The following is a 25,724-nucleotide window of genomic DNA, read 5'->3' as shown; positions in this document are numbered from 1 at the left end:
ATTATTCATTTCGAAATTTGTCATGCTCAATGAAACGAATGCAACACAGCAGTTAATGTTTATTTCTAGATCCCCCGGAGAGTGTTGCACACCGTACGAGGGCACATCTGAATTCCGCCATGATGATTTGGTTTATTTTCACCCTACTCAAATAAGTCTTTATAAACAGTATTTTCACCCTACTCACCGTACCATTGTTGTTGATAAGATAAATGTTCGCATTTCGTTTAACTATGAAATAACGGCATACGAAAAGAATTCTAATACTTCAAAAAAAATATCTAACAATTACTAAAAGTACATTATTAATGGGAACGATCATCAAAAAGACCCTCGAGTCAATCCAAGTAAACAACCTTAATTTCTTTGCAATTACTATACCACCTTGCACCACCCATCCTGACCTCTCAAAATTTCTTATTACATTACATCACACAACTTCTTTGGTTTATCGAACCACTATTCCCACATCCAATAAAAACATCTCTCGCTCCGAAATTACGGCCATAAACACAAACGTGACTGAGAAATTTTCTATGCATCAAAGGATGGGGAATGAATAACAAACAAAAAATATCAAGGGAAATAACTAAGCTCGAACCTTTATCTGTATGAAATAACCTTCTCCCTCTCGAACTAAAACAACACATGTTGTAAAAATTAGTTTTGGTTGAATAGAATTTTACATTCAATTTAAAATAAAAACACAGTTTATAGTAGTATTGAATATATAGTTCTAGGACAGAAGTAAAATTACGATCTTTCTGTCTGGTTCTATTTAACGTTTTTGAGATGTCATAATAAAGAAAATAATAAAAGTGATAAATCATAGTTCAGAACCAAACATACGGATCACTTTCAAATAGTCTGTTGCTTCTATTTATGAAGAAATTTGGCTTTGTACGTTTGAACATTGAAGTGAAGAAGCAGTTTGGATTTCAATGCAAGAACTATAGTAAAGAAAGATAGGCATGGGGTTGCATTTATACTTTGAGTTTTCCCCGATCTCTTACTGTTTTAGTCACAATACATTGTTATCTTATTAAATATTAATCTGTTTCAAATTAAATTATTCATGTTTCTTAAAAATTTGTTTCCAAAAGATACATTTAAAAAAATTTCATTATAGTTTTCATTATGTAATATGGTAAATTATAAACTTTAAAGATGTGATTAAACTTCTATTGGTAAAATATTATAGAAAATACTCCATCAATTCCCGAAAGTAAGATTTTCTAGAGTTTATTCTTGTTACACAAAAATAAATTTTATATATATATTTAAGGTACTTTTGTATACTTTTGAGAAACATTAGTTTTGAATATTTAAATTGATTAAATTTTATTGGTGGATAGTTATTGGAAATTGTATTGAAAAATAAATTGTAAACATTTATTATATTTTTAATAAACGTAAAAATTTTAGAAAATCTTACTTTCGGGAACGGAGAGAGTAGTTAATTACAAAAAATAATGCATTTATAGTTAAAATTAATTTGTTTATTATGTGTAAAAATTCTAAATATGAATTTTGAAACGGATCGAGTATTCCCTAGGCAATTTATATAAGCATTTTAAGTTTTTATTCCTGCTATAGTAGTACACATTTCGCCATACAAAATCGAACTAACTAAATGTAACACCTAAAACAAATCTTAGTTTCTTACATGCATGGATCCTAGTATAAAGTAATTCAAATCATGACGACAAGCAAAATTGGATTCAATTCTAAAATGTCAAAGTTCTCCTCGGAATCTAAAACAGATCAAAGACCCTAAATAATGTATCTTTACATGCAGTTGCTAAATTCATTTTTAATGCGATTAGAACATACTTTTTGACTGGTGTAGTTTATAATAAACAGTGTAAAATAAGAAAATTATTTCTTTATATATTTTATTTTATGATATTTTATGTTTGTAGGATATATAGCCTACTCTAATTCTTTTGCATCCTAAAACAAGAGTAGTGTATTTTCATAAAAGTTTGTCTTTACTAAACACATACAGATGAAAGAAAACATCATATATCCAGAGAACGAGACTCTATTAAATTAGGTAAACGAGATGAATATAAGTAAGTAGAGAGGTTGGGTAGGTGAAGAGAGACAATAAGATGGAGAAAAAGAGGCCGTAACTCTTTTGCCCTATTCACATTTTTTATTTTCTTCCCATTAGCCATTCTGCTCCCTGCCTCTACTCCTCCTCCTCCCTCTTGACACATCACATCATCATCACATCATAATCACCATCAATCATCATCATATACATACGCATATATCTGTCTTCTTTGGATCGAGTTAAATCAGTTATGGCTTCCTCGAATAGACACTGGCCAAGCATGTTCAAATCCAAACCTCATCACCATCAATGGCAACACGACATCAACTCTCCTCCCTTGCCTTCTTCTGCTTCCCACCGATCTTCTCCCTTCTCAGGTCCTTCTATACTTCCATATATATATTTAGCAATTGAAACCCAAAACTTTCTGATAATTTTGTTCAAGATAATTTTTTTTTGGTTTTAGTTCTAATCTGATGAGATGTGATTTGTTAAAGGGTGTGAGGTGGAGAGGAGTCCAGAGCCAAAACCAAGATGGAATCCGAAGCCAGAGCAGATTCGTGTACTTGAAGCAATCTTCAACTCAGGGATGGTGAATCCACCAAGAGAGGAGATTCGAAGGATTAGGGCTCAGCTTCAAGAATACGGCCAAGTTGGTGACGCCAACGTCTTCTATTGGTTCCAAAACCGCAAGTCTCGTAGCAAATACAAACTACGCCTCCTCCATAAACACTCCCTCTCTCAACCCCAACCCCAACCTCAACCGCAGCCTTCATCTTCCTCATCATCTTCCTCCAAGTCTACCAAACCCCACAAAAACAAGGACAAGAACAACACTAATCTCTCTTTGGGTGGTGGTCAAATGATGGGGATGTTTCCATCGGAAGATGCGTTTCTTTTCCCGGTTTCCACCGTCGGAGCGTTTGGAGGTATCACCGCCTCATCCCAATTAGGATTTCTCTCCGGTGATATGATTGAGCAACATAAACCGGCTCATCCAACGGTGGAACAATGTACCGGATATCTCTTGAGCGAGATCATGAACGGTAATGCTAGTTATGGAACTCATCATCAACAGCACTTGAGTGATAAAGAAGATGAAGAAATGAGTATGAAGATGTTGCAGCAGCCACAACCTTACGCTGCTACAAGTCATCAAATCACTTCTTACAACAACAACAACAACATCATTCTTCATGTTCCTCCAATTACTCCAACTACTTCAACTACTACTACTACTAGTACTACAACCTCAGATCCTCTTGATATTGTATTATCAACTTCGGACCAGCTTCAAGTTCAAGGTTAGTTGAGTACATAATGTTATTTCCCTTCTAAAAAAAGACTCATTATTTACATATCTTTAATTTTCTACTCAACAATCTAAATACATTAATTGTTTGTCAACAATGAAAGGGACACATTGATCAATATAAATCTACAAAAAACTTTGTTTATTAGTATGTAAAATGATTATTTCTTTATATACCCGTTTGAGGTTTTCTATATATAGATAGTGTTAGCATACAGTCATTATACTAACATGAAATAATGGGATAACCTTGGCTAAATCGAAAGCAGTGTGCACGAGAATAAGGGTGTTTATCAACGAAATGGAGTTTGAAGTGAGCCCCGGACCGTTCAATGTGAGAGATGCATTCGGAGAAGAGGTTGTTCTCATCAATTCTGCGGGTCAGCCCATTGTCACTGATGAATATGGCGTCGCACTTCAGCCTCTTCAACATGGAGCCTCCTACTATCTGGTTTTGTTTCCTCTCTTAGTTTCTCTAATTCAGATGAGTAATTTTTGTGAACAAAAGTGAATTAACTCGAAGAAAGTAAAAGAGAGCAAAAAAACTTATATCCGTTTAAGGTTTTTTATTATTATGTGAATGAAAAATTACAAATCTGTAAACCCGTATTTATAACAGCCTCAAAATCCGATATTTTTCCTTATAGAAATACATACTTATTTAGAAAAAATAAATTTTTCTAAACCAGTAAGATATACTTTAGATTATACTCCTAGTGTACAGAGATTTAAGATACCTGAAGATGCAACATTAATTAATGTTTATACATTCACTTTAATAACTAGATACTATTATAGGTTAGATTATACTCCTAGTAAAAGAAATCATTATTTAATGGTTATATAAACTTCGTCTACAGATCTACAGTACTATTGTTTATTTCTTCATTGGGATCTATAATGGATAAATGCATGCGAGAGACATGTTGTTTGGCATAGGTCAACAATGTTGACTCAATGTAATTTAGTTACACACGGACACACATTGTGCTTCTTTAGAGCATTCATTGGTTTTTCCCTTTTTGGCCTTCGTGTCTTTTGACTTTGTAGTATAAATTCTAGTAACATTTTTGGAGGTTGTGCATGCATGTATGTACATACAGTGTATACTTATTGTGTATGATTAATTTTCAGGTATCCTTTTTACTTTTGCAGATCTAGCCGTGTGGGAGATAATGGTTTGAAGATGAATTTAAGAGCATATGCAATGGTGTGCTCCACCAATGAGTCCTTAGCATTATTTTATTTAATTTGTTTTTTTTTTTTTTTTTTTTGAATAGTTAAGGATTGGAATAAAAAATGTTTGTACAATGGTGTGTCTGAAGATGGAGTCCTTAGCCAAAAAAAAAAAAAAATTAAATTGAAATTGAAATTTTATTAATTTTATAACTAAAAATAAAGATACAATGATGAAAGGAAAAGATACACAAATTATTAATCTTCATCACCAAATTTGTTCCAAATATTTTCGATTAAATCATTCTTCAATCGTTCATGCATATGCCTATCACGAAGATCATTCCGATTGGGAAACAAATTATTCATATTTGTAGGCCTCTCGGTTTCGACCTCTGAACTTCTGGTGACGTCTCCTTCTTCAAATTCGTCTGCATCGTACCGGATGTAACCATCTCGTTCATTTTCAACTATCATATTGTGTAGTATGATACATGCTCTCATAATCTTCCCTATCTTTTCTTTGTCCAAGGTACGAACCGGGTTTCTCACAATCGCAAACCGAGCTTGCAATACTCCAAAAGCCCGCTCCACATCTTTTCGGGCTGCTTCTTGCACTTTAGCAAATAACTCTTGTTTCGGAGATTGAGGGAGTGGGATAGATTGGATAAATGTTGACCATTTGGGATATATACCGTCTGTGAGGTAGTATGCCAACTTATACATGTGTCCGTTGACCACATACCTTAACCTGGGAGCTCGACCTTCTAAAATATCATCAAATACAGGAGACCGATCGAGGACATTAATATCATTTAATGTACCTGGAGGACCAAAAAAGGCGTGCCAAATCCAAAGATCTTGTGAAGCTACAGCCTCTAGGACAATAGTCGGTTTTGATGATCCACGTGCGTACTGTCCTTTCCAAGCGGTTGGGCAATTTTTCCACTCCCAATGCATACAGTCAATGCTCCCGACCATCCCAGGAAACCCTCGTTTCTCTCCAATATCGAGTAGTCGTTGAAGATCCTCCGGTGTGGGTCGTCGTAGATACTCTTCTCCAAATAAGTGTATTATTCCGTCAGTGAAATTATGTAAACAAGAAAGTGCAGTGCTCTCACCAAGTCGGAGATACTCGTCAACCGTGTCGGCCGCAGAACCATAAGCAAGCATACGAATTGCTGCCGTACATTTTTGTAAAGAAGAAAGACCCAACCTCCCGGTTGCATCTCTTCTTTGCTGAAAGAATGGAAACCACTCTGATAGGCCATGGACAATACGCAAGAATAAATCCTTATTCATGCGAAAACGGCGTCTGAATAAATGTGGGGCGAATGTACAATCTTCGCTGAAGTAGTCATTCCATAAGCGGTCGTGTCCTCCTTCGCGGTTTCGTTCAACATAAGCACGTGTTCTTTGCGGTATGGATTGGGCCTCCACTATGTTGTTGAAAGTATCTTCGAATATTTCATCGAAAACTTCGTCCAATCTCTCTTCGAATTCAGAAGATGAAGATGAAGACATTTCTATGTATCCTGTTTCAAAAATAAAAATATTGTATACATTTTTAATATATTAGTTGAAATAAAAATATTGTATACATTTTTAATATATTAAAAATATTGTATACATTTCGTCCAATCTCACGTTCAATTAATGTACAATATATTAGTTCAAATTATCTAGGAGCTTTAATTTTACCTTGTTCAAATAATTTCACACAAGTTAAAACAATGGTTGAAATTATAAGTTTGAATACACGTTTTGATAGAACTTTTGATACAAGTTGTACTATAAGTTTTGATACAAGTTTTTATAAACAAATTTTAGTAGAAGTTTTTGACAGAAGTTTAATACAAATTTGACAGAAGTTTAATACAAATTTTACTACAAGTTTAATACTATAAGTTCTGATACATGTTTTGATACGAGTTTTAATACAAGTTGTACTACAAGTTTTGATACAAGTTTGATACAAGTTTTATGTAATATAAGAGAATCATAAAAAGGAATAATAATGCAGTTACCTAATAGTGAAAGCAGTTAATCAGACCGATATTACAACTTGTTCGAGATTACAGTTGTGGCAACGAGAGTTGTAGCCACCAGAGTACAACAAGATTTTATAGTAGCAGCAAAAGAGAAGAAAAGGAAACAACTTCGAGTTCAGAGAAACAAAGCAAAAGAGATAACTATCTAAAGAAGCAAAGAGAGATACTTAAACTGAAACACAAGAACCCGTGACTTGGCTCACATGCGGTACTACAACTTTCACAACTCCGTGACTTCGTCCTTTTGAGTTACTGCTGAACCTGAAACAACACAAATGATGAGAGTTAGTATAAAGCAGAAAAGGACAACGCACAAAAGCAGACCGCACATGTAACAAAAGCAATACGCACATGTAACTAAAGCAACTACCCAATACACACATTAAAACCTTACTATCATCCTAACATCTCAGCCATAAGTTTCAGTTTTAGAGATGACTCCATCTCAGAGAGAGGATCTTTCTTGGCAAGTAAACGATCCAGAATTTTCTGCTTTTGAAGTTTATCCTTCTTCTCTAATATGGCCTGTAGCTGTGACATCTCTTCTTCCTTGCCATTCTTCTTCCTCTTCCCAGCAGCTTTAGCAGCTTTGACACCCATTGGTCTAGCCTCAGGTTCTCCAACTTCATCTTCTCTATCAACGTCCACAACATGTTTTCGCTTGTCTTTCCCACCGTCTTTAGAAACATGGGTTGAGCACCATTTCTGGTCATTCCTCAGCTCCATACGAAGATCCCTTATATTGAAACCGAGAACGTTTTGAATAAGTTGAAGCCAAAAGAACCGGAAATCAATTGAAAACCCTAAATTTTTTGGAAACCCTAAATCGAATGTATCCCCAAATCGATTGAAACGGAAACGAACCCTAAATTGAGACGATAACATCATAAAACCTAGTTTAATCATTAAATCGACCACATAAGACTTCGATTTACCTTGGATCTTCGTGGAAGAACACGATCGAAGATATCGCCTTTTCGTCGAGAGCTTTGTTTTTTTTTTCTCCGCCTTCGGTTGAATGAATTTTTTTTTTCCAAAACGAAACACATATGCGAGCCAGCCCTATCACCCTCCGCCACGTGCACAAGGATCAACTCCTTAAGCTCCTTATCTACGGACTCATCCTTAGTTATCTTAACCAAAATATTATTATAAAATTGCATAATCCATCGGTTTAGCTGCTAAGGACTCCCAACGTGCCTCCGTTGCATATGCTCTAAGACGTGTCTCTTTCTTTAACTATCTCTCGTACGGACGCTTAAATGTTAACATTTGAAAAAATATTGGTTTCACTTACCTGTTGTGATGGTGTGATGTATGAGTTTAGGATAACATTCACAAAACGCTCTCGTTAGATTGTTGACCAATATTTTGTTGTGTGCGTTTCTTATTGATTTCATAAAATCTATAATGCTTTTGTTTCTTCATCTGGATCTTTTATAGATGCGAAGAATTGTTAAACAATGGGCTAATATGGTGATGAGTAATGTCGAAGCTTCACATTGCCCAATGTGAAAGTAAAGTAGGTCATGCTTTTAGTGTTTAGAGTAGAATGTGGTATAAGGTTTACCTGCGGAAAGTGTGGAAGTTAGTCTTTATCCACGTGAGGTGATACTTCACTTTAATCCCGGGGATTAAAAACGTTAGTACGTCAATATAATTATTACAGAACCTAATCTCCTTTTCAACCAAATGATAGTGATATATATATAGTTACTTTTATTGTAATTATAAAATGTAGGAAATTTAGTTTAATTGAGATAATTATTCTAATTTTTTCATTTAAGATATATTTGAGTAAATTTTATCTGAAATTGCCATCTACAATATTGTTAATTTTCATTCAATTTATTAATACTCACACAAGAGACTTGCCTTGGAAATGTTTTTAAACTATTAAGATCCGTATGTTAAAACTGTAGAAATATTGTCCAAACAAATAAGTGAATAACCATATATGTTAAATCGCTATAACTGTTTTTAGATGTCCAAACATAATGATAAAATCTCATTATTATTTTTTTGCTAAGATAAAATCTCATTATTTACCCCCCTACAAATTAATTTGCAACAAAGGAATACGTAACATATCAAAGTCAGGAACAGAGTTTTTGACAGTCAAGTTGATATGATCCTTTGCTTCAAAGTTTTAACTCTGTCTCATGATTGTAATATTTAAGTTACTGCATTGCAATGGAGTATACGAAAACCTACATATATTTTAGGTAATTAAGGAGAATAAATACTAGTAAAAACTGTATTCGAATGCAAAGGAAGTCTAGCTAGGTAGGGGCTTTGTTAGATCAAATCAGATGTCAAAAACGTGCATAATGAAAATGTAAATCAAATCACACAAATGTTTCTCAATAAAAACATGGTCCTACTTTCTACTGTTTGACTGTTTCCTTCATTTTGTCGCTTTGGCGTTATCTTTACCCATGCGTAAGTTAAAAACAATAGCAACTATGTTTAGCAAAAAAACACTGGGGGAGACGATGTTCAGTATCAAAATAATATCATAACGAAACCAAATCTATATTGTCATGTTTGGAAAGGAACGATTGCCCTTTTTCGAACTTAAAGAGATAAATTACGGTCGCAAAATTAAAAAGTCGTTATTTACAAAAAAAAAAAAAATTAAAAAGTCGTCATGAAAATTAATTCACGTTGAAGAATGTAAATAGAAACCTATGAATTGACAAGAAAGAAAAAAAAGTAGAAAGCTAAGAAAAAGACAATGAAAACTACGTTAGTAAGAGTGTTGACCAGATAGACTGTGGATTCACCAACAAGTGGGACAAAGTTTTCTTACGTCCAGAACTGACACAACAGTATTTTAACTCGTTCTCCTTATCATGAATCACATTCATATGACACACACTCCATGTTCTCTCTCTCTCTCTCTCTCTCTCTCTCTCTCTCTCTCTCTCTCTCTCTCTCTCTCTCTCTCTCTCTCTCTCTCTCTCTCTCTCTCTCTCTCTCTCTCTCTCTCTATTTTTTTTCTATATAGCCCAAGGTATTAAATTGATAACTCTACAATGATTTAGATCTTAGAGGTGAGAGTTTCTTTTTTTGTTTAAGAAATTGTCACTTTTAAAAAAGAAAGAAAAAAGTTTGTCGTTTTTGAGAATTAATTTGCAGACTCTTAACTTAAGTATTGACAATATTATCTTAAACTATGTAACAATAACAATGTGAGTTCATTTTCACTTAAAGTGGTTGCTGTTTCTAATTATAATCTACCCTTATGGCATTTAAGCGTTTTAGAGGAAATACTGAAGCATGAAAGTCTTAAGAATGAAAATGGGAATAGATGGACGATTATTTTTCTTCATTTGATTAGTTTTACTATTTGACATTGTATTATTGGAATTAAAGACAATAAATGGACGTTTCTTTTTACTATTAGATTTGGTAATTAAATCTCTTCTTTTGTATGACATCAATCAAATTATCTAGTATAACTTGGTAATCACCTAAATAGTTTTCACTTTTCAGATATTTTCTTGTTTTTGAATAAAGGTCTTATGAACTTAATCTTATATTCAGGACCCATCTTACTTTGGATTTCACCAGTTTCACTTACACAATAAATTTATATCTTTATTTTGATTTAGAGCATATCCAAGAAGAAACCTCATTTTGAGGGTAAGAGATCCTCAAAATGAAAGTTTGAGAACGGGTTGCTCAAAGAAAAAAACTTCAACTTTATCTTTAAAATGGAATATAATTTGCAATTTAATCATTAACTTTAATATAAATTAATTACAAATATTACACTTTATGTAGCTAAATAATACATACGGGTTAAAATATTAAAAATAATATTTATAAATGCAGTTTATTATAAAAATACATGAAATAATAATATAAACACACACATTAATTCATAAAAATATAAAAATTCAAAACATTCATATTTGTATTTCCATAGTGTTCAATTAAGGTATTTCAAAGTAAAAAATGAGTTTCTTTATTTATTTTTATCTGAAGATTACGAGTTAAAACTCTTGGAATCGAGTATTTTCATTTCTCGTTATTTCAACGGTTTCTTTTGATGCCATCTAACCGGTATGTTGATATCACGTCACTTTTCAATTATCATGTTATGCATTATAATGCACATTGTCATTATATCATGCAATACTTTTTTCTAATAACGTGATCATCCTGCTATGATGGCAAATTTTGACTGTAGAATATAATGCACATTGTCATTATATCATGCGATATTTTTTTCTAGTAACGTGATCATCCTGCTATGATAGCAAATTTTGACTGTAGAATATATATTCTTATACTTTTAATCTTTAATTTATAAGATATTGTTCAATATAATATAATTTTGTGTGAAATAATAATTTTATTTTAAATAATATTAGTTTACGTTAGTTTTTTATTTTAACATATTTATATATTTTAAGCATTAATAATATATAAAACATATTTGAATACTTAGGTGAAATACAGTTATAAAGATTAAAGTGATAAAAATTAATATTAGTACAACTATATGTAAGTTACAAAATTATAAGGACTCAACTGAAAGTAAATAATATTTTGATGTTTTAAATAGTATAACCTCAAAATTTGAGGGTTTGAAAGTTTTTTGGAGAGCAAAAAAACCCAAAAATTGAGGGTATGAATGTCTCTTAGAAATGCTCTTAGTCAAAATTTTATTTTCGTTAGCAAATATATTCATTTCCATATTTATAGGACTCATTTTGAGGGAAAAAATCCTAGAAAGCCTAAGCAATAGATCATCACACATAAAGATATATATAGACTATTCCAAAATTGATAAGACAAGTAAAATAGAGGAGTGTCCTTGATTCTCTGAAGCCTCTTGGTCTCATCTCAAATTTAACATTCGTAAACAATATTGGTCTCTTCTCCAATTTAGGAAACGTTAAAGATATACCATATAAATAAAATATAAAATAAACTAAACCCAAAAAGAATACCATTTGAAGACTTCGGATTTTGTTAATTTTAAGAACAAAGACTTCAGATTTTGCTTGTCATCCAAAGTTCTTGGAACAGCCAAAAAATCTATGTTGGATACGTTTCTCCGAGAAAAACGCTATATTAACAAAAGGGTATCGACCAAACATGGGAGCATACAAATCTGAGGACGATTATGATTACCTGTTCAAAGTTGTGTTAACAGGAGATTCCGGTGTCGGAAAATCAAATCTGCTCTCCCGATTCACCAAAAACGACTTCAGCCACGATTCGCGCTCGACCATTGGCGTCGAATTCGCCACACGGAGCATTCAAGTCGACGACAAGATTGTCAAAGCTCAAATATGGGATACTGCGGGCCAAGAAAGGTAATCAACTATAGGTGGACATATACACCAAACCAAAGTAAAATAGATCCAAATGCATAATTAGACAAAAATCCAACTTATTTTATCTAGCTATATTGGTTATTATCTAAAACCGACACCATTTTATTAAGTTGGATAAATTTTTTAACAAAAAATTATAAGCAGACTGATTCTTTTTTTTGATAAAAGATTGATTCATATTACTTAATATATCTTCTAATATGTCAAATTTTTGGGTAAATATATATGAGTCAATTTCGGCAATATTATCTATTGATCTGGTTGGATACGGTGGATTGGATTCTGATACCATATTAAAATTTAGAAGAGTTTTCAATTTAAAATGATTAATTATAGGTGTATTGTTCTATCTTTTATATATTATTGATGTTTTTCAACTTTTGATGTGGAATTTTGTTCATAATACATTTTAGTGTAATTGAACATAATAAATCGAACTTCATCTGTATTTTATATTGAAGAAAATTTTGATGTCACAATATTACATAAACATTATTAAGCTTCTTGATTTATATACCTTAGGATACATATATAATCAAAATTAATACAAAGTGGCATTTTATTTGGTTTTAGTTTCTTTAAAACCAAGAAATCAAAAATGTAAAAAGCTTACCAAAACCAATTGTTAATCCATAATAACAGTTTATGGCCAACATTTTGCGTATGTGTTGCATTATCTTAGCTATTACTTGCAATCAGGTATCGAGCCATCACGAGCGCTTATTACCGAGGAGCCGTTGGTGCGTTATTGGTCTACGACGTAACACGGCACGTGACATTCGAGAACGTTGAGAGATGGCTAAAGGAGTTAAGGAACCACACAGACGCAAACATTGTGATTATGCTAGTAGGTAACAAATCTGATCTGCGTCACCTTCGAGCCATCCCGACTGAAGAAGTGAAAGCTTTTGCAGAGAGAGAGAACACTTTCTTCATGGAGACTTCGGCACTCGAAGCATTAAACGTCGAAAGCGCTTTCACAGAGGTTCTCACTCAGATTTACAGAGTCGTTAGCAAGAATGCTCTTGAAGGTGGAGCTGATCCAACCACTGCTTTGCCTAAAGGACAGGTGATTAATGTTGGAAGCAGAGATGATGTTTCAGCGGTCAAGAAAGCGGGTTGCTGCTCGACATAATAGCCGGCCTCGAAATTTTAAAGGGTCTTAAACAATTTAGTAAAATCTTTTGCAAACTTGTTTCTTTTTCTAATTTAGGAACCTATATTTTATCTATTAACTTGGAAAATTTTGGTAGCTCAAAGCTAATGTTTCATTTATATATGTCCAGGATCGGCTATGTGCATAAACGAGCTTTTACTCTCTTTTTGTAAGCAATCTCTTTTGATGTACTGAAACGTTACAGGTTAAAAGAAATGTGGAAACTTTGATATTGCAATTGGAATAAAGAATCACTTTTTATTTGGGAAAATCGCATTGTAAACACTCAGAATGTCACTTTCTAACACTTTAAACACTGAACTTTTTTGACAAGCACTTTAAACCTTCAAAGTGACATTTTTATCATAATAAACCTCCAAAGATGTTTTTCTGTTCATAGACGACTAGTATTGTTCATTTTAGTGTTCATAAACCACTTTATCTTTTAACGTGAGAGTTCGACTTCGCAAATAATTCTATAGATATAAATATTTACTATGTTTCAAAATGATGTACCTTTAAAAAAGTTCACACATGTTAACAAAACATATTAAATTTTAGTATTAAATGTATAACTTTTGTGATTATTTATTTTCCGTAATTCTAAACCAACAATTTCTTTTTTGTAAATGTAATGAATTTATTGAAGTTTACAATCAATTATTATTAATTGGTAGAAATGTATTCGATGGATACAAAAATGTACCTTCGAAAAAAAAAATTCTTCAAAAACATGCATTTTTACGAAAAAGTATTAGATATGAATTTGTAGTTGAACACATGATTTCTTAATCATTAGTTAGCAAGAGGGCTACGTTTTCGAATAAAATAATGACAAAAATTAGAGAGATGTAAAACGAGGAATATTGTAAATTAGAATTAACGAAATACATTATTTTGTAATTGAAGTTTAGTTTATCTTTTTTGGGAAACATTTACTTACCCAAGAGATTACCATATCTGGTCCAGCCTGTGTTTTAGCAACGTCGACGTTTTCCAAAGTAAATGCACATGGGCTTTTGATCCGACGTCCACAACAAAAATCACGTGGTGTATACGATACTTTAAGTTCACATTCAACCATCTTCTTCTATCATCTCGGGCACAACACAAAAAGATTGTAAAAAGATGGCGTGTTCTCGTAACAGCTTGGTTTCGTTCTTTATCCTCGGTTTATTCACCGTCTTAATCAGTCCGGCCATCTCTTCTCGCGTCTTGTCCTCCACTAAGCGTCCGGTCAATGGTGAGTCTCGCTCTTCCGTTGCTTCCTACTGCGAGAGCTGGAGGTTGGCCGTCGAGACCAACAATGCGGGAACATGGAAGGTGGTTCCATCCAAATGTGTTAGCTCCCTTGAAACCTATTACAACGGAGGCCAGTTCGACAAGGACTACAATGTAGTCGCTCGTTACGCGCTCGCCTTCGCTAAAACGGTTAAGATTGGTGGAGACGGTAAGGACGCATGGGTCTTCGACGTTGATGAGACGCTTCTCTCGAATCTCGAGTACTATAAGGCTAATGGTTATGGGTAATGCTCTCTCTATTACTAGCCGTTTAGGTTTTGTTTACCATACCTATTGATTTGTTTCTGGTGGAGTAAGGTCTGAGCCGTACAACTCAAAGAAGTTCCATGAGTGGGTGGTACAAGGTACAGCTCCAGGTTTTGATGCGAGCTTGAAACTGTACACAGGTCTCAAGAACATTGGTTTCACTATCATTCTGCTAACCGGCCGAGACGAAGCCGAGAGGAGAATTACCGAGAAAAATCTCCATGACGCCGGTTATTTCGGTTGGGAACATCTCCTCCTGAGGTATAAGTTATACCAAAATATCACTTTAAAAACTAGGTCCATTACTTTTCTATAACGGTAAATTTTCAAATCTTAATCACTGTCATTACCAGACAAAATCTATGTGTTGATTGGTCTTGGAATCATGTCGTAAATATGATGATGTGTAGGTAATATAACATCTAAAACAAAAGGAGAATTAGGGTCACTAGTGATTTGAAGAATTATATGTTAGGAAGAGTAAAGCTTACTACTATAAGCAATACTTGGCTGTTAAAAAGTGTATACAATGGTTTTAAAATCTCTACCGGTATTAAAAAAATTGTTTACCACCTAGCGTAGATTTAGGAAACGGGTTTCATGAGAAAACAGCTAATCATTCTGTTCCTGAAATGATAAATTTTCTATATTTTTTTGTACAAAATAGGGTTTTTAGATTTTTAAAATACTTTTTTGTAATTAATGTTAATAAGTTGTATATTTCTAAAAATTTATTAACTACAAATATTTAAATTAATTAAATATTATTGTTTAATAATTATTAGAAAATGTTTAGTAAAAATAAAATAAAATTTATTGCAATCATCATTTTACATTTAGTGTGTGAATATTCTATTAAAAAAAACTTTTAGTAACAGATAGAGTAATGAATTTTATTGTTTTTAATGTAGGGGTCACGAAGATCAAGGTAAAGCAGCTGTAAAGTACAAATCAGAGCAGCGATCAAGAATGGTTAAGAAAGGCTACATACTCCATGGAAATACTGGTGATCAATGGAGCGACCTGCAAGGCTTTGCTGTAGCTGATCGTTCTTTCAAAGTCCCAAATCCAATATACTATATTGCTTGATCATCGGCTTTTGCATGAAATTTTATAATTTATGTCAGAATAAGAACGTAGGAAAGAACTTGGTGATTGGCCGCAAAATAACCAGCCTTAAATGAACAACGTTCTCCTTTTAATGGCTTATGTTTTCAATGCTTTATTTGTTTAAGAATATCTTCCGAGTTTCGATATATTTGAGACGTTGCAGATTGAATCAAATGTAAAAAATTAATATAGTGTAATTTAAATACAACCTGTGAAGGGAGGAACTTTGTTATATATTGTGCTGGCTTGATTTTTCATGATCAATTTTTTGTATACAGAAGGAGTATAATTTAGAAACTTTCCAAAATATTATAGGTTTAGAGGCATTCATGAATGAATTTCTTATGCTTAGATTCTAGGTAGTATTATATCAGCGACTATTTCAGAGCAGACATCTTACATCTTCACAGTCATGTGCAGGCTGTTTGGTTTCCCATTGAGGGATGATGCCACGGCTGTTGCATCTAAGATGGGTGTCCCTTGTGTTGAAGGGCAAAATGGGATTCTATTGAAAGACAATTCACAGGGAAAAGAGTTAAATGGCATGAGGGATATGTTGCTCTCTAGTGTTCTTTAGGTTTATGTGTGTTTGCTTGCGTGAGGCTTAAGTAAGTTCGTATGTTTAGTTGATTTGTTTTTGAAGATGACTTGCTAGCTAACCTTCGGACGTCACAAGTTGATGGATTTTGTAAACTTGGTCGCTTCGTTGCAAGAATGGTTTTTTTTTTATTAGGTTGAAAGTTTTTAACAGAACCCCCACCTACAACAACAATGAAGATCAGTTTAAATAACAAAAATTACGACGAGAATGTCAACTACGACGACTCTCTCTCAAGCCTAAGCGTAAGCGAAACCCGCCTCTTCGAGGGCACGGTTGATAGGTAACACCAGTAAGAGAATACATTCTCTAATTCTTGATGCACCAACAAAAGTATTGTTACAACACTCGTTTTTCTGTCTAGCCGTAATTGTAATTTGATGGACTGATTTGTATTTTCTATAAATAAATGGGAATGTTGTAAAACAAAATCACTTGAACCGTGTTTTAAAAATCAGACCGACCCGATAATTGGACCGGGTTCGACCATGAATTGGTTACGTAATCGGATTGAATCAAACAAATGATTCGACTATGAAAATCATGTAACCTGATTGAATCTCAAATTTATTAAACTGATAAAAACCATTAAAACTATCAAAAAATTTATAAACTATCCATATAAACATAATATTAGTGTATATTTATAATATTGGGCCGTACATTTTAATAAGGCCCATGAAACAAAACAGTAACGTATTTGTATCAACGATATGTCTCGATATAGTCAGCACTAACAAAAACGTATCCTCTGAGCTTAGTTTCGTGATCACGCCGCACCAATTACACCACCTTTGCTCGCCGGGAAACTTGCCACTTAAAACACCTTCGAGATGTCTGATTCCGACATGGACATTGACGATGACGACGTCCAAGTGCAGGTACAACGTACAATTGCGGGAGACTCTGGATTGCTGCTCGCTAAACCTTCCGATTCCCAATCCCGGAACGGTTCGTGATTTTCCTTTCAAGCTCGTGAATTGAAATTGACACAAACACATCTTCACAATTGTAATTTGAAACTCTGTTCTGATGATGAGCTAAGAAGAAGGGTCGTGTGCAAGAGAGAGAGAATATACATGCATAGTTCTTGTTTTAGAATAAAGAAAAGAGTTTTTGAATTTAACGTTTGTTTGTAGTATCTCATGGTTTGACTTGTTACGTGTAGATGTGAAGAAGCATTTAGATGAGAACAGTGGGAAGAATAATACTATGCTGGGAGAAGCAAAAGACATGCTTTTGTCAAGGTTTACTATAGCAAAAAGTTTCATTCTTAATGCCTTTTTTTTTTTACTGAAGCTAAGTTAGGAAGAGAGGTGGGTAGACAGGCTTTTTATACTTACAGATTCTGTTCTCAGGTTTCCTGCTCCGGCGCCAAGCTTTCCTTTGGTGAATGGACCAGAACAGAAACGTGCAGCACTTCCCTGCAAGTTTTTTGGTCAAGGGTGGTGTGATAATGGGATCTCCTGCAGGTTTCTTCATGTGAAGGAGAACACGAATGGCACTAGCCAGCAACAGTGGGTGAATCATATGGCTGGAGCCAGTGGTATCCAGTCTGTTGAAGGTACTGGATTGTTTATTGCTTCTAGGTGACTTTAAGTTCTCTTCTTGAATCAACCAGTGACTTATTTTCACTTGTATTTCCCCTGTTAGGCGAAAATGGTGTAGCATCTTTGGTGAACCCATCAGGTGATCACGAGATACGCTTTATGCCTTCATTGGGAAACATGGAAAGAGGGAGTCTACCAAAGGGTGGTGCTGTTTTCACTGAGGACAGGCATGTGTTTGTTAATAGCACTAGTTCCTTCCCATTGAAAAGCAGTTTTGTTCAAGAACATGGAGCTTCTCTCACTTCCTATGGACAAACAGACATGGGATCTTCTGGACCTGCCTGGACAGGATCATTGTTCAGTTCTACTCCTATGAATCAGTATGCTTCTAAATTGGGGAACTGTGAAAACATAAATGATATAAATGGATCCGGATCACCACCGATGGTGGAAGCTATATCTGTTTCATCCGTTCAAGATACAGAAGGCGACAGGACTAGCAACAACAAGAAAGTTTATTCACATGATTGGGAACCTTCTGAACCTTTTCGAGCATCTTTCACAATTCCACCTTATATACTTCCCTCCTCTGATGCCCTCTACGATCCTTTCACGGATATAGAGAATCCACAAGACAGATCTCTTACTGCTCCATTGTCAAGTAAAGGGAGATATGCACAGAAAAAGTCCAGCCAGCAGAAAGATGATGAATCTGCTAGTGATAATAAAAACAGTTCATGTAGCAATAATCAGTATCAAGAATCTATGGCGACGAAGAATTTGGAAGCACATGGAGTGGTGGAGGGGGTGGCTACTTCGGTTGTTGATCAAAATGATGAAACAACACCAAGCAAAGAAGTTTCTGCAGAGAATAGATCTGTTTTAAAAAGAAGCAAACCTGCAGGGCACGGATCTTGGCGTAGAAGTGACGGCTCTTCGCATCAAAAGGTGTTGAAATCAGATGAGAGAGATGGTGAAGCGAGGTCAGACGCAGGGACCAAAGCATTGAGACAGTTCCGGACTGCAGTTGTGGAAACCATCAAAGAAATGGTGAAACCGTTGTGGCGCGAAGGCCGTCTTACCAAAGAAGTGCATAACATGGTAGTTAAAAGAGCTTCTGAAAAGATAGTCAGCGCTGCTGTCCAGTCCCATCAGGTGCCGACTGACTCAGCATCCGTTGATCAGTATCTTAGTATGTCTGCAACCAAGATTGTGAAGCTTGTTGAGGCGAGTTTCTTCTTAGACACTTCAGTAAAAAAACTTAGTAAAGTCTTGCATTAATCTGACAGTTCCTCTGTTCATTCGCAGGGTTATGTCGAAAAGTATGGTAAACCTAAACCATAAGTATATCATCAAAACAAACGCCACTTTAAATGGGTGGCATGAGGGCAAGCTAATGATATTATTGTGAATTATGTCATTATTCTTTTTCTCAGTTAGGACTTTAGCACCTAATTTTTTTGAATCTCCATTCTAATCCTTACCAATAATGGAAGAAAGGTGGAACTGGTGATGTGTATACATTGTAGAACTTATCAAAGCTTGGTTAATGCTTAGAAACAACGTATCAACTTAGAAAGATAATGGATTATTTTTCATTGATTATAACGTCACAGAGATGTGCTTATATTATATATACAGGCCTGTATATATAGTTATAAATATTAGTCTAGTTGGTGTTTGCTGTAGAAGCAGATGAAGGGGGAAAGATAGAGAAACAGAATGATGTTGGGGTACGTTGTTGATCATCTTGACTGTTTCTTTGTTTGTGATTAGCTTTGTGACTGTTTGTATAGCATGTTCATTCAATAATCTCTCATCCATTATCGCTTCTATAATACGTCTCATTTGCTGTTGCCTGTTCCTATAATACTTTTCCACAAAAGACTAGATACTTTGATTCCAGGGTCCTACTTCATGACTCATTCTTTCTTATCCATATCTCCTCTATCCACATGTCGCATTTTTATGTATTTCCACACTCCTTCCTCACTGTTCACTCCAGTTATTTACAACAATGGTGTTTTAAGTTAAGGTAGTATACGTTTTATTGACTATACAATTTAAAATAGGATACGAGACCCTAATTTCCAAGGATAGTGTGTGTTTGATTCTAGATTTGACGCACTGGAAGTTACAATTTCCAAATCTCCAGAGACGTATATGCTACTAAAAAGGCTACTTCGCTAAGGAAAAATGGGTTGAAGGCACTGAAGTAGTAAGAAAAATATTATTTGGGTTAATTAGTTAGATAAGGAAATGAATGAGAATTAATTGATAAAACAAAAAAGCTGAAAGAAATTGTACAAAAATTAGGAAATGGAAAATAAGATTTGAGAAATTGCAAATCCACTGCCATATGTGGTATATAAAAATATAATATGGTCAGTTACAAAAAGATAAAATAAATAATATGTTACTAGTATTTAGGCTAACGTTATTTTGTTAGACAAAATGGTCATAGATATATAAATTCTACTTTATGCAAATACAAAAAAAAAAATCCTTTGATCTTTTTTTAAAGAATTGCCAATTATTATTTTATTTCTCTAGATATTTTATGGGTGAAAGCTAAGATATTTCTCTATAAATGAGATGCAGAAGCCTCACTAAGCACATCACACCCTTCACTACTAATAAACAAAAGAAAAAGAAAAACAAGATGTGGGATGAAACTGTAGCTGGACCTAAGCCGGAGCATGGCCTTGGCCGCCTCCGCAACAAGATCAACGCCCAACCTATTGACATCAAAGGTATACACATATATATTCATGCATGCATATGTATGTTTTTGGTAACTAAGCAGTTCTGAACCTTCGTATATATATGATTTAATTATGTGATCTTGAAAAGGTGTAGGAGAAGGGAGCAGCAGCAAGGCTATGCCTGCGGTGGCCGGGAGTCCTGGAACTCCAACGACGCCAGGATCTGCACGTAAAGAGAACGTGTGGAGGAGTGTGTTTCATCCAGGAAGTAACATCGCCACCAGAGGAATGGGTACTAACCTCTTCGACAAGCCCTCTCACCCAAACGCTCCCACCGTCTACGACTGGTACGCAAACTTTGTTATTAATATCTAGAGTTTTGTGGTCGTTGACCGCACAGTTCAGATCAGATCTAAGATGTCTTAACCGTTGTGCGTCGCAGGTTGTACAGCGACGATACTAGGAGCCAGCACCGTTGAGCCGAGATCGAGAGGAAGGAGTGACATGCCGGTGATGTAGTATATCATGTTTCCATTAGCCACGTGTTTATTTTCAGTTTATGGCAGTGTTCGCAAGCTATTTTTCTTTCTTTGTTGTTGCTAGTGACCGTTTGATTTCCACCATCTGGGTTGTTTTTAACGGTGGTAATGCGTCCTCTCGTCTCGTGTTATGTTTCTACTGTTTGGTAATGGATATATTTAACTTTTAGCTTCGAATGATTCCAACTAAAAGATGATAATATATAACTCAACTATGGTTAGCATTATTGAACTTTTAATTCAACTATGGTTAATTAGTGGGGTCTCATTTCATTATTATACGACAAAATTTTAACCATAGTTAGTGTGACAAGAAGCAGTTCCGATAGTGATTTAATTATAGACTATAGTATATACTTGTCAAATAAGAAGATTCAAACAATACATCAATATGTGAATGTTAGATGAGTTAATTTAACAAAAACTCTGGTTGAGTAGTGGGTCTCTTACCATTAATCCATTTTATAAGAAAAGATAATTATAAATGGTTAGATGAGTTATTCGTGTTGAGAATAAATTATGATAGTGATTTACTGACTACGGGTGTACATAATTAGTTTTACTTGTTGAATATGGTATTGGGAAACACTATAAATAATACGCGGTCAAATTGTGATACATTTTATGCATATCCTTTGGTTCTTATACAATCCCAATCCCAATCCCAACGCAGCTTTATCTTACTCCACAGCTTCATATTTAGGTCAGAACTCGCAAACTACAGAACTATATTGTATCAATAAGGAAAATTAAGAAGATTCACCATCTATACACTACATCAAGATGTGAATGTTTCGTAGTTCATAGGATTGTAAGCAAGACCAATCGAGATTCCTATCTTCCTCTAAAATACAATTAGCAATATAATTTGCATCACTCATCTTGTGAAAACAATATAGAATAACCGGGGCTTCTAACTCTAGTGGTAAAGGGCTTACAGCTGTGAGTACTGCCACCAGGGTTCGAATTCCGGCCACTGGGGAATTAACATTTCGGCATCGCCAGGGACAGAGGACCGACACGTGGCAACACGTGACTAGTCTGGATCACTTCTGTGGGGCCAGGATACCTCTGTATAATTCAAAAAAAAAAGAAAACAATATAGAATGACCATATCTTGCTGAAATCTAGAAAGCAAAACTATATTGTAGCATATTTTGGCTCATATATGATATCTAGCAGTCCGACATTTAGATTAAATTCTTTCTCTCATCTACCCTGAAGTTTTATGTTTTGTACGAATATACAAAAGACTGTAAACTACTAGCTGATAATGATTTTCTTATTCCTTAACAAGTCTTACGTACATTCTCCACAACAATATATCTTGCATTTTCGGCCAATAAATTGTTCTTGCACCATGTTTGATGTGTTATATCATCCCGAGTCGCTGGCTAAGTTGTAACATCCTTGATTCGAAGTAAAATCTATATAGTTAGTAAAGGTGGTTCTTGTGTTCGAGCCAGGAATTGATATTCTTGTTGTGGAAAATATTATTTTCTCAAAGTGGGAAAAAATAGACCGCCGTCTGTGGGGATCGAACCCACGGCCACGGGATTAAAAGTCACGCGCTCTACCACTGAGCTAAGACGGCTGTACGATTTTTGTTTGATGGTGCCACTACTTTATGTTGAAATTTCTCTGCCAATGTTTCCTCCTCAATTCTTTTTTCTTTACTGAAATTCAAAACCGTTGATAAAGAATACATTGCCGGAATGATGTCTGGTCTCGCCACCGTAGCCGTCGGCCATACTTTTGATACCGTCAAGGTACTCACTTTTCAATCCCAATTTCGATCTTTTTTTCCTTCACATCCAGTTTATATAGATATATATCGAAAGGGTGTATTTCAAGTATGCATCGATAGATATGTAACGCTTGTGTGTTATAGATTATGTCCAACAGAGCTAGTTAAGGTGAAACTTCCGCGTTGTAATATGTTTTAGTTAATTTTTTTAAGGGAATGTGCTGGAAATGCTGTCCTTTTTTTGAACGGTTTATGAGAGTACCTACGGCGGTATCACATCCACACGATATTAGAGGATTCTAAGCTGATTAGATGGTTACTTGGTTGACATGGGGTAATATAGGAGTTCTCACGGGTGGTCTTGGAGGCAAAGCTGTAAGAATCTTTCTTTTAGAGTTTCATGAACTCCTGTCGTAAAAAAAAATTGTTGTTATTGATTGATCTTGTTTGGAATCTTACTACCGTTTCTATAGTACAGTTCTGGTCAGCTGTTTCGCCTCTTGATGTAGCAAAAAGAAAACCATTATCCAGACAAAGCTAATGAGACAAATACTTTGAAAGTGTTGAGATCGGTTTGTGAGCCATCTTGATTTTTGCATTTCCTCTTTGAATATAAAATCTGATACGAAATAAAAATAGTGTCTTTTGACATTTTTAAATCATCTTATGCAGATTTACAATTGGGACTTGACTCAGGGATGCTATGCAGATTTGGGTCCAACCATCTTGAGAGTATTAGTTTTAGAACCTAATAGACATTTGATGAGCTTTCTTGTAACATAATATAGATGCCAAGAATCAAAAGTTTCTCCCACATTATTAATAAAAAGTTGATCACAAAACATAGACAGATAGATTCCTGGTTTTAGTTTAAGATTTTGGCTTGAATACATATTCTTACACATGTTCACCTTCAAGCATTTACTTGATAATGCATTTATTGATGTCTTAGGTTTAGCATATAGCTTTTGATTGCATTACAGTATTGATAAACAGAGAGAGACACATAAGATTACTAGGAGCTTAAAAAGAGACTTGACAGAAGAGAGCAAGCAAAGCCTATTTCATTAACATTCAGAAACATGTTTTTGAGACCTTTCATCACCATCGTTTTATTCATTTGTGCTTTTTCTCCTTCTCTCATTGTGTCCAGCTAAGCGTCTCCTGCAACTCCGCTTGGCTTCATCAAACTCACGGAGCTCGTGAAACCTTAAAAAACAAAGTTGATCATCTTTATTTTTCTTGTTTTTGGTTGTTGTTGCTGGAGCTGAAGATATTTATTTGATAAGAAAGAGATGTTACCTGCTACATTGTTGGCAGAAACGTTGGTAACCACCAGAGATCCGAACAACAGGAGCTTTGGCATGAAACTCACAGACTTTGTGTCGTTTGTGGTACTGTTTGGCTCTGCTCATATCCGCAGTACATCTCTCCACCTGACAACAAACTCCACTACTACTTGTAGCTTTGCCTTTCTGCTTCTTCTCTGAAGCCTCCTCTTCTTCTTCTTCTCCGTCTTCTTCAACAAAAGTATCATCATCATCTTCTTCTTGCTCCTCTTCCTCACTCATTTCTCTTAAACTCCTCTTCCCTTCTGCGTTGCTTCTTCTCGCACTCATCTTCAAAGTATTACTCTCTTTCTCTCTCTCTCTCTCTCTCTCTCTCTCACATGAAAGATATATATAACAAGAGGAGAAGAAGATGTGAAAGTAAACGTTGGAAGAGAAGTAAAGGACCCCAGAAACGAAAGTGGGGAAGGATCTTAAGGTGCTTAAGTTGTTGGACCACAAAATTTCACTCATTTTTTTCTTCTTCTTTCTCTTCATGTACTAACATGTTGTGTAAAATAAAGTACGATCAAGCTTTAATGCTCTATTATTAGTGTATGTGTAACACATTCATCGTCCTGTATATTAAAAGAAACCGTAGAAAGAGAATGAAAAAAAAAAAAAAACTGTGAACAAAATGGATTAACATTTTGAGAGTGGTAAGAACTTTTGTTGTTATGTTGTCTGATTTTACATTTTATAAAACTTAAACATTTATGTATAAGCCACACTTTCTAACTAATACTAATATTTTAATCATCTTTCTCTATTAATATTACTTTTGTTATACATATTTATACGTTATAACCATCCATAATTCGGATTATATATGTATGTACTATATAGATAGTTGACATAAGGTAAATACTGTATGTGTACAGAAAATACCAATGTATTGATTCGAAAGCAAGGTTTAACAGTTATTAAATTTAAGTTTTACAATGTGAAAAGTTTTTGTTTTTCTCAGTGAAGAAGTTGATATTCGAAGTAGAAAACTGACTACACATAGCTCATTGCTTTCTTATGAATCATATTCCATTTCTTTTTTATTTACTTTTTCTATAATGAATATTTGATAACAGAATATAATATGAAAAAACATAACCTGAATGAGCTATACATAATTTAAAAGGTCACCAATTCGTATTTAGTGTGCAAGCGGACAAATAATTGTCTATTATATCATACTGACGATGCTTGGTGTCGTAAAAAAAAATATACTTGGGTACAAATGGAGGTTCTTTTGATTTTATGGCATAGGGCCACCGCTAAATTAAATTTGCAATTTAATTTCTTGTCTGGTGAAGATGATAAGGTCAATAATCAAGTTAGCCGTCGGGGCCACGAAGCCAGAACTACATATATAAGAATGGTCTTTTTTTTTTGAACAAATATAAGAATGGTCCAATCTTGAATGTATTCACTTTTCAACTGGTAATATGTAAAGTGAAGACATGTTAGCAAAATTGAACGATTAAAAACAGCACAAGA

General features: G+C 34.5%; 7 protein-coding genes and 1 non-coding gene across 12 annotated transcripts; 5 read left to right on the top strand and 3 right to left on the bottom strand.

The window, feature by feature from the left end:
• The first annotated feature begins 1,479 nt into the window (after window positions 1-1,479).
• LOC106443480 (WUSCHEL-related homeobox 9) lies at window positions 1,480-4,518 on the top strand. Its single transcript, XM_013885040.3, has 3 exons — window positions 1,480-2,436; window positions 2,557-3,363; window positions 3,641-4,518. The coding sequence occupies exons 1-3, from the start codon at window positions 2,310-2,312 to the stop codon at window positions 3,880-3,882; spliced, it is 1,176 nt and encodes a 391-aa protein (XP_013740494.2). The 5' UTR covers window positions 1,480-2,309; the 3' UTR covers window positions 3,883-4,518.
• Window positions 4,519-4,690: 172 nt separating this feature from the next.
• Window positions 4,691-9,555, bottom strand: LOC125605487 (putative nuclease HARBI1). 4 transcript variants are annotated; one of them, XM_048775209.1, is made up of 3 exons: window positions 7,534-9,553; window positions 6,988-7,334; window positions 4,691-6,859 (listed from the first exon to the last, which is right to left on the bottom strand). In XM_048775209.1, exon 3 carries the CDS (start codon window positions 6,069-6,071, stop codon window positions 4,806-4,808), a length of 1,266 nt encoding a protein of 421 aa, XP_048631166.1. In that variant the 5' UTR covers window positions 6,072-6,859; window positions 6,988-7,334; window positions 7,534-9,553; the 3' UTR covers window positions 4,691-4,805. The 4 variants fall into 4 exon arrangements, with proteins under 4 accessions (XP_048631166.1, XP_048631163.1, XP_048631164.1 ...); XM_048775206.1 differs by having other exon boundaries at window positions 6,993-7,334; window positions 7,534-9,551; XM_048775207.1 differs by lacking the exon at window positions 6,988-7,334 and having other exon boundaries at window positions 7,534-9,555.
• A 975-nt stretch (window positions 9,556-10,530) lies between these two features.
• Window positions 10,531-13,476, top strand: LOC106443479 (ras-related protein RABA1h-like). Its single transcript, XM_013885039.3, has 2 exons — window positions 10,531-11,931; window positions 12,652-13,476. Exons 1-2 carry the CDS (start codon window positions 11,711-11,713, stop codon window positions 13,085-13,087), a joined length of 657 nt encoding a protein of 218 aa, XP_013740493.1. The 5' UTR covers window positions 10,531-11,710; the 3' UTR covers window positions 13,088-13,476.
• Window positions 13,477-14,194: 718 nt separating this feature from the next.
• On the top strand, window positions 14,195-15,901 carry LOC106437807 (acid phosphatase 1-like). The gene is made up of 3 exons (XM_048775200.1): window positions 14,195-14,634; window positions 14,708-14,917; window positions 15,568-15,901. The coding sequence occupies exons 1-3, from the start codon at window positions 14,237-14,239 to the stop codon at window positions 15,743-15,745; spliced, it is 786 nt and encodes a 261-aa protein (XP_048631157.1). The 5' UTR covers window positions 14,195-14,236; the 3' UTR covers window positions 15,746-15,901.
• A 35-nt stretch (window positions 15,902-15,936) lies between these two features.
• On the top strand, window positions 15,937-19,195 carry LOC106437805 (protein FRIGIDA-ESSENTIAL 1-like). Its single transcript, XM_022715930.2, has 4 exons — window positions 15,937-17,315; window positions 17,533-17,611; window positions 17,723-17,928; window positions 18,018-19,195. The coding sequence occupies exons 1-4, from the start codon at window positions 17,198-17,200 to the stop codon at window positions 19,193-19,195; spliced, it is 1,581 nt and encodes a 526-aa protein (XP_022571651.1). The 5' UTR covers window positions 15,937-17,197.
• A 1,294-nt stretch (window positions 19,196-20,489) lies between these two features.
• On the top strand, window positions 20,490-21,331 carry LOC106437808 (dormancy-associated protein homolog 1). Of its 2 annotated transcripts, none has more exons than XM_013878794.3 (3): window positions 20,490-20,667; window positions 20,768-20,966; window positions 21,062-21,331. In XM_013878794.3, exons 1-3 carry the CDS (start codon window positions 20,505-20,507, stop codon window positions 21,096-21,098), a joined length of 399 nt encoding a protein of 132 aa, XP_013734248.2. In that variant the 5' UTR covers window positions 20,490-20,504; the 3' UTR covers window positions 21,099-21,331. The 2 variants fall into 2 exon arrangements, with proteins under 2 accessions (XP_013734248.2, XP_013734249.1); XM_013878795.3 differs by having other exon boundaries at window positions 20,529-20,667; window positions 20,774-20,966.
• Window positions 21,332-22,680: 1,349 nt separating this feature from the next.
• On the bottom strand, window positions 22,681-22,752 carry TRNAK-UUU. The gene has a single exon. It is a non-coding gene; the product is annotated as a tRNA-Lys (tRNA).
• Window positions 22,753-23,825: 1,073 nt separating this feature from the next.
• Window positions 23,826-24,629, bottom strand: LOC106437809 (squamosa promoter-binding-like protein 3). Its single transcript, XM_013878796.3, has 2 exons — window positions 24,208-24,629; window positions 23,826-24,114 (listed from the first exon to the last, which is right to left on the bottom strand). The coding sequence occupies exons 1-2, from the start codon at window positions 24,522-24,524 to the stop codon at window positions 24,018-24,020; spliced, it is 414 nt and encodes a 137-aa protein (XP_013734250.1). The 5' UTR covers window positions 24,525-24,629; the 3' UTR covers window positions 23,826-24,017.
• Between the last annotated feature and the right edge of the window lie 1,095 nt (window positions 24,630-25,724).

The sequence above is a fragment of the Brassica napus genome, chromosome A3 (genome assembly GCF_020379485.1).
Source record: "Brassica napus cultivar Da-Ae chromosome A3, Da-Ae, whole genome shotgun sequence".
NCBI lineage: Eukaryota > Viridiplantae > Streptophyta > Magnoliopsida > Brassicales > Brassicaceae > Brassica > Brassica napus.
This window is presented reverse-complemented; position numbering and strand designations above follow the sequence as displayed.

What these genes read in the sequence shown, in the direction of transcription:
- LOC106443480 (XM_013885040.3), top strand. Translation starts at nt 2,310, where the DNA reads ATGGCTTCCTCGAATAGACACTGGCCAAGCATGTTCAAATCCAAACCT. An exon ending in CCGATCTTCTCCCTTCTCAG is followed by an intron (nt 2,437 to 2,556) that starts GTCCTTCTATAC and finishes GATTTGTTAAAG; the next exon opens with GGTGTGAGGTGGAGAGGAGT. An exon ending in GGACCAGCTTCAAGTTCAAG is followed by an intron (nt 3,364 to 3,640) that starts GTTAGTTGAGTA and finishes AATCGAAAGCAG; the next exon opens with TGTGCACGAGAATAAGGGTG.
- LOC125605487 (XM_048775207.1), bottom strand. Translation starts at nt 6,071, where the DNA reads ATGTCTTCATCTTCATCTTCTGAATTCGAAGAGAGATTGGACGAAGTT.
- LOC106443479 (XM_013885039.3), top strand. Translation starts at nt 11,711, where the DNA reads ATGGGAGCATACAAATCTGAGGACGATTATGATTACCTGTTCAAAGTT. An exon ending in GATACTGCGGGCCAAGAAAG is followed by an intron (nt 11,932 to 12,651) that starts GTAATCAACTAT and finishes ACTTGCAATCAG; the next exon opens with GTATCGAGCCATCACGAGCG.
- LOC106437807 (XM_048775200.1), top strand. Translation starts at nt 14,237, where the DNA reads ATGGCGTGTTCTCGTAACAGCTTGGTTTCGTTCTTTATCCTCGGTTTA. An exon ending in TATAAGGCTAATGGTTATGG is followed by an intron (nt 14,635 to 14,707) that starts GTAATGCTCTCT and finishes TGGTGGAGTAAG; the next exon opens with GTCTGAGCCGTACAACTCAA. An exon ending in TGGGAACATCTCCTCCTGAG is followed by an intron (nt 14,918 to 15,567) that starts GTATAAGTTATA and finishes TTTTTAATGTAG; the next exon opens with GGGTCACGAAGATCAAGGTA.
- LOC106437805 (XM_022715930.2), top strand. Translation starts at nt 17,198, where the DNA reads ATGTCTGATTCCGACATGGACATTGACGATGACGACGTCCAAGTGCAG. An exon ending in CGATTCCCAATCCCGGAACG is followed by an intron (nt 17,316 to 17,532) that starts GTTCGTGATTTT and finishes TGTTACGTGTAG; the next exon opens with ATGTGAAGAAGCATTTAGAT. An exon ending in TGGTATCCAGTCTGTTGAAG is followed by an intron (nt 17,929 to 18,017) that starts GTACTGGATTGT and finishes TTCCCCTGTTAG; the next exon opens with GCGAAAATGGTGTAGCATCT.
- LOC106437808 (XM_013878794.3), top strand. Translation starts at nt 20,505, where the DNA reads ATGAGATGCAGAAGCCTCACTAAGCACATCACACCCTTCACTACTAAT. An exon ending in CCAACCTATTGACATCAAAG is followed by an intron (nt 20,668 to 20,767) that starts GTATACACATAT and finishes GATCTTGAAAAG; the next exon opens with GTGTAGGAGAAGGGAGCAGC. An exon ending in GCTCCCACCGTCTACGACTG is followed by an intron (nt 20,967 to 21,061) that starts GTACGCAAACTT and finishes TGTGCGTCGCAG; the next exon opens with GTTGTACAGCGACGATACTA.
- LOC106437809 (XM_013878796.3), bottom strand. Translation starts at nt 24,524, where the DNA reads ATGAGTGCGAGAAGAAGCAACGCAGAAGGGAAGAGGAGTTTAAGAGAA. An exon ending in TTCTGCCAACAATGTAGCAG is followed by an intron (nt 24,115 to 24,207) that starts GTAACATCTCTT and finishes TTGTTTTTTAAG; the next exon opens with GTTTCACGAGCTCCGTGAGT.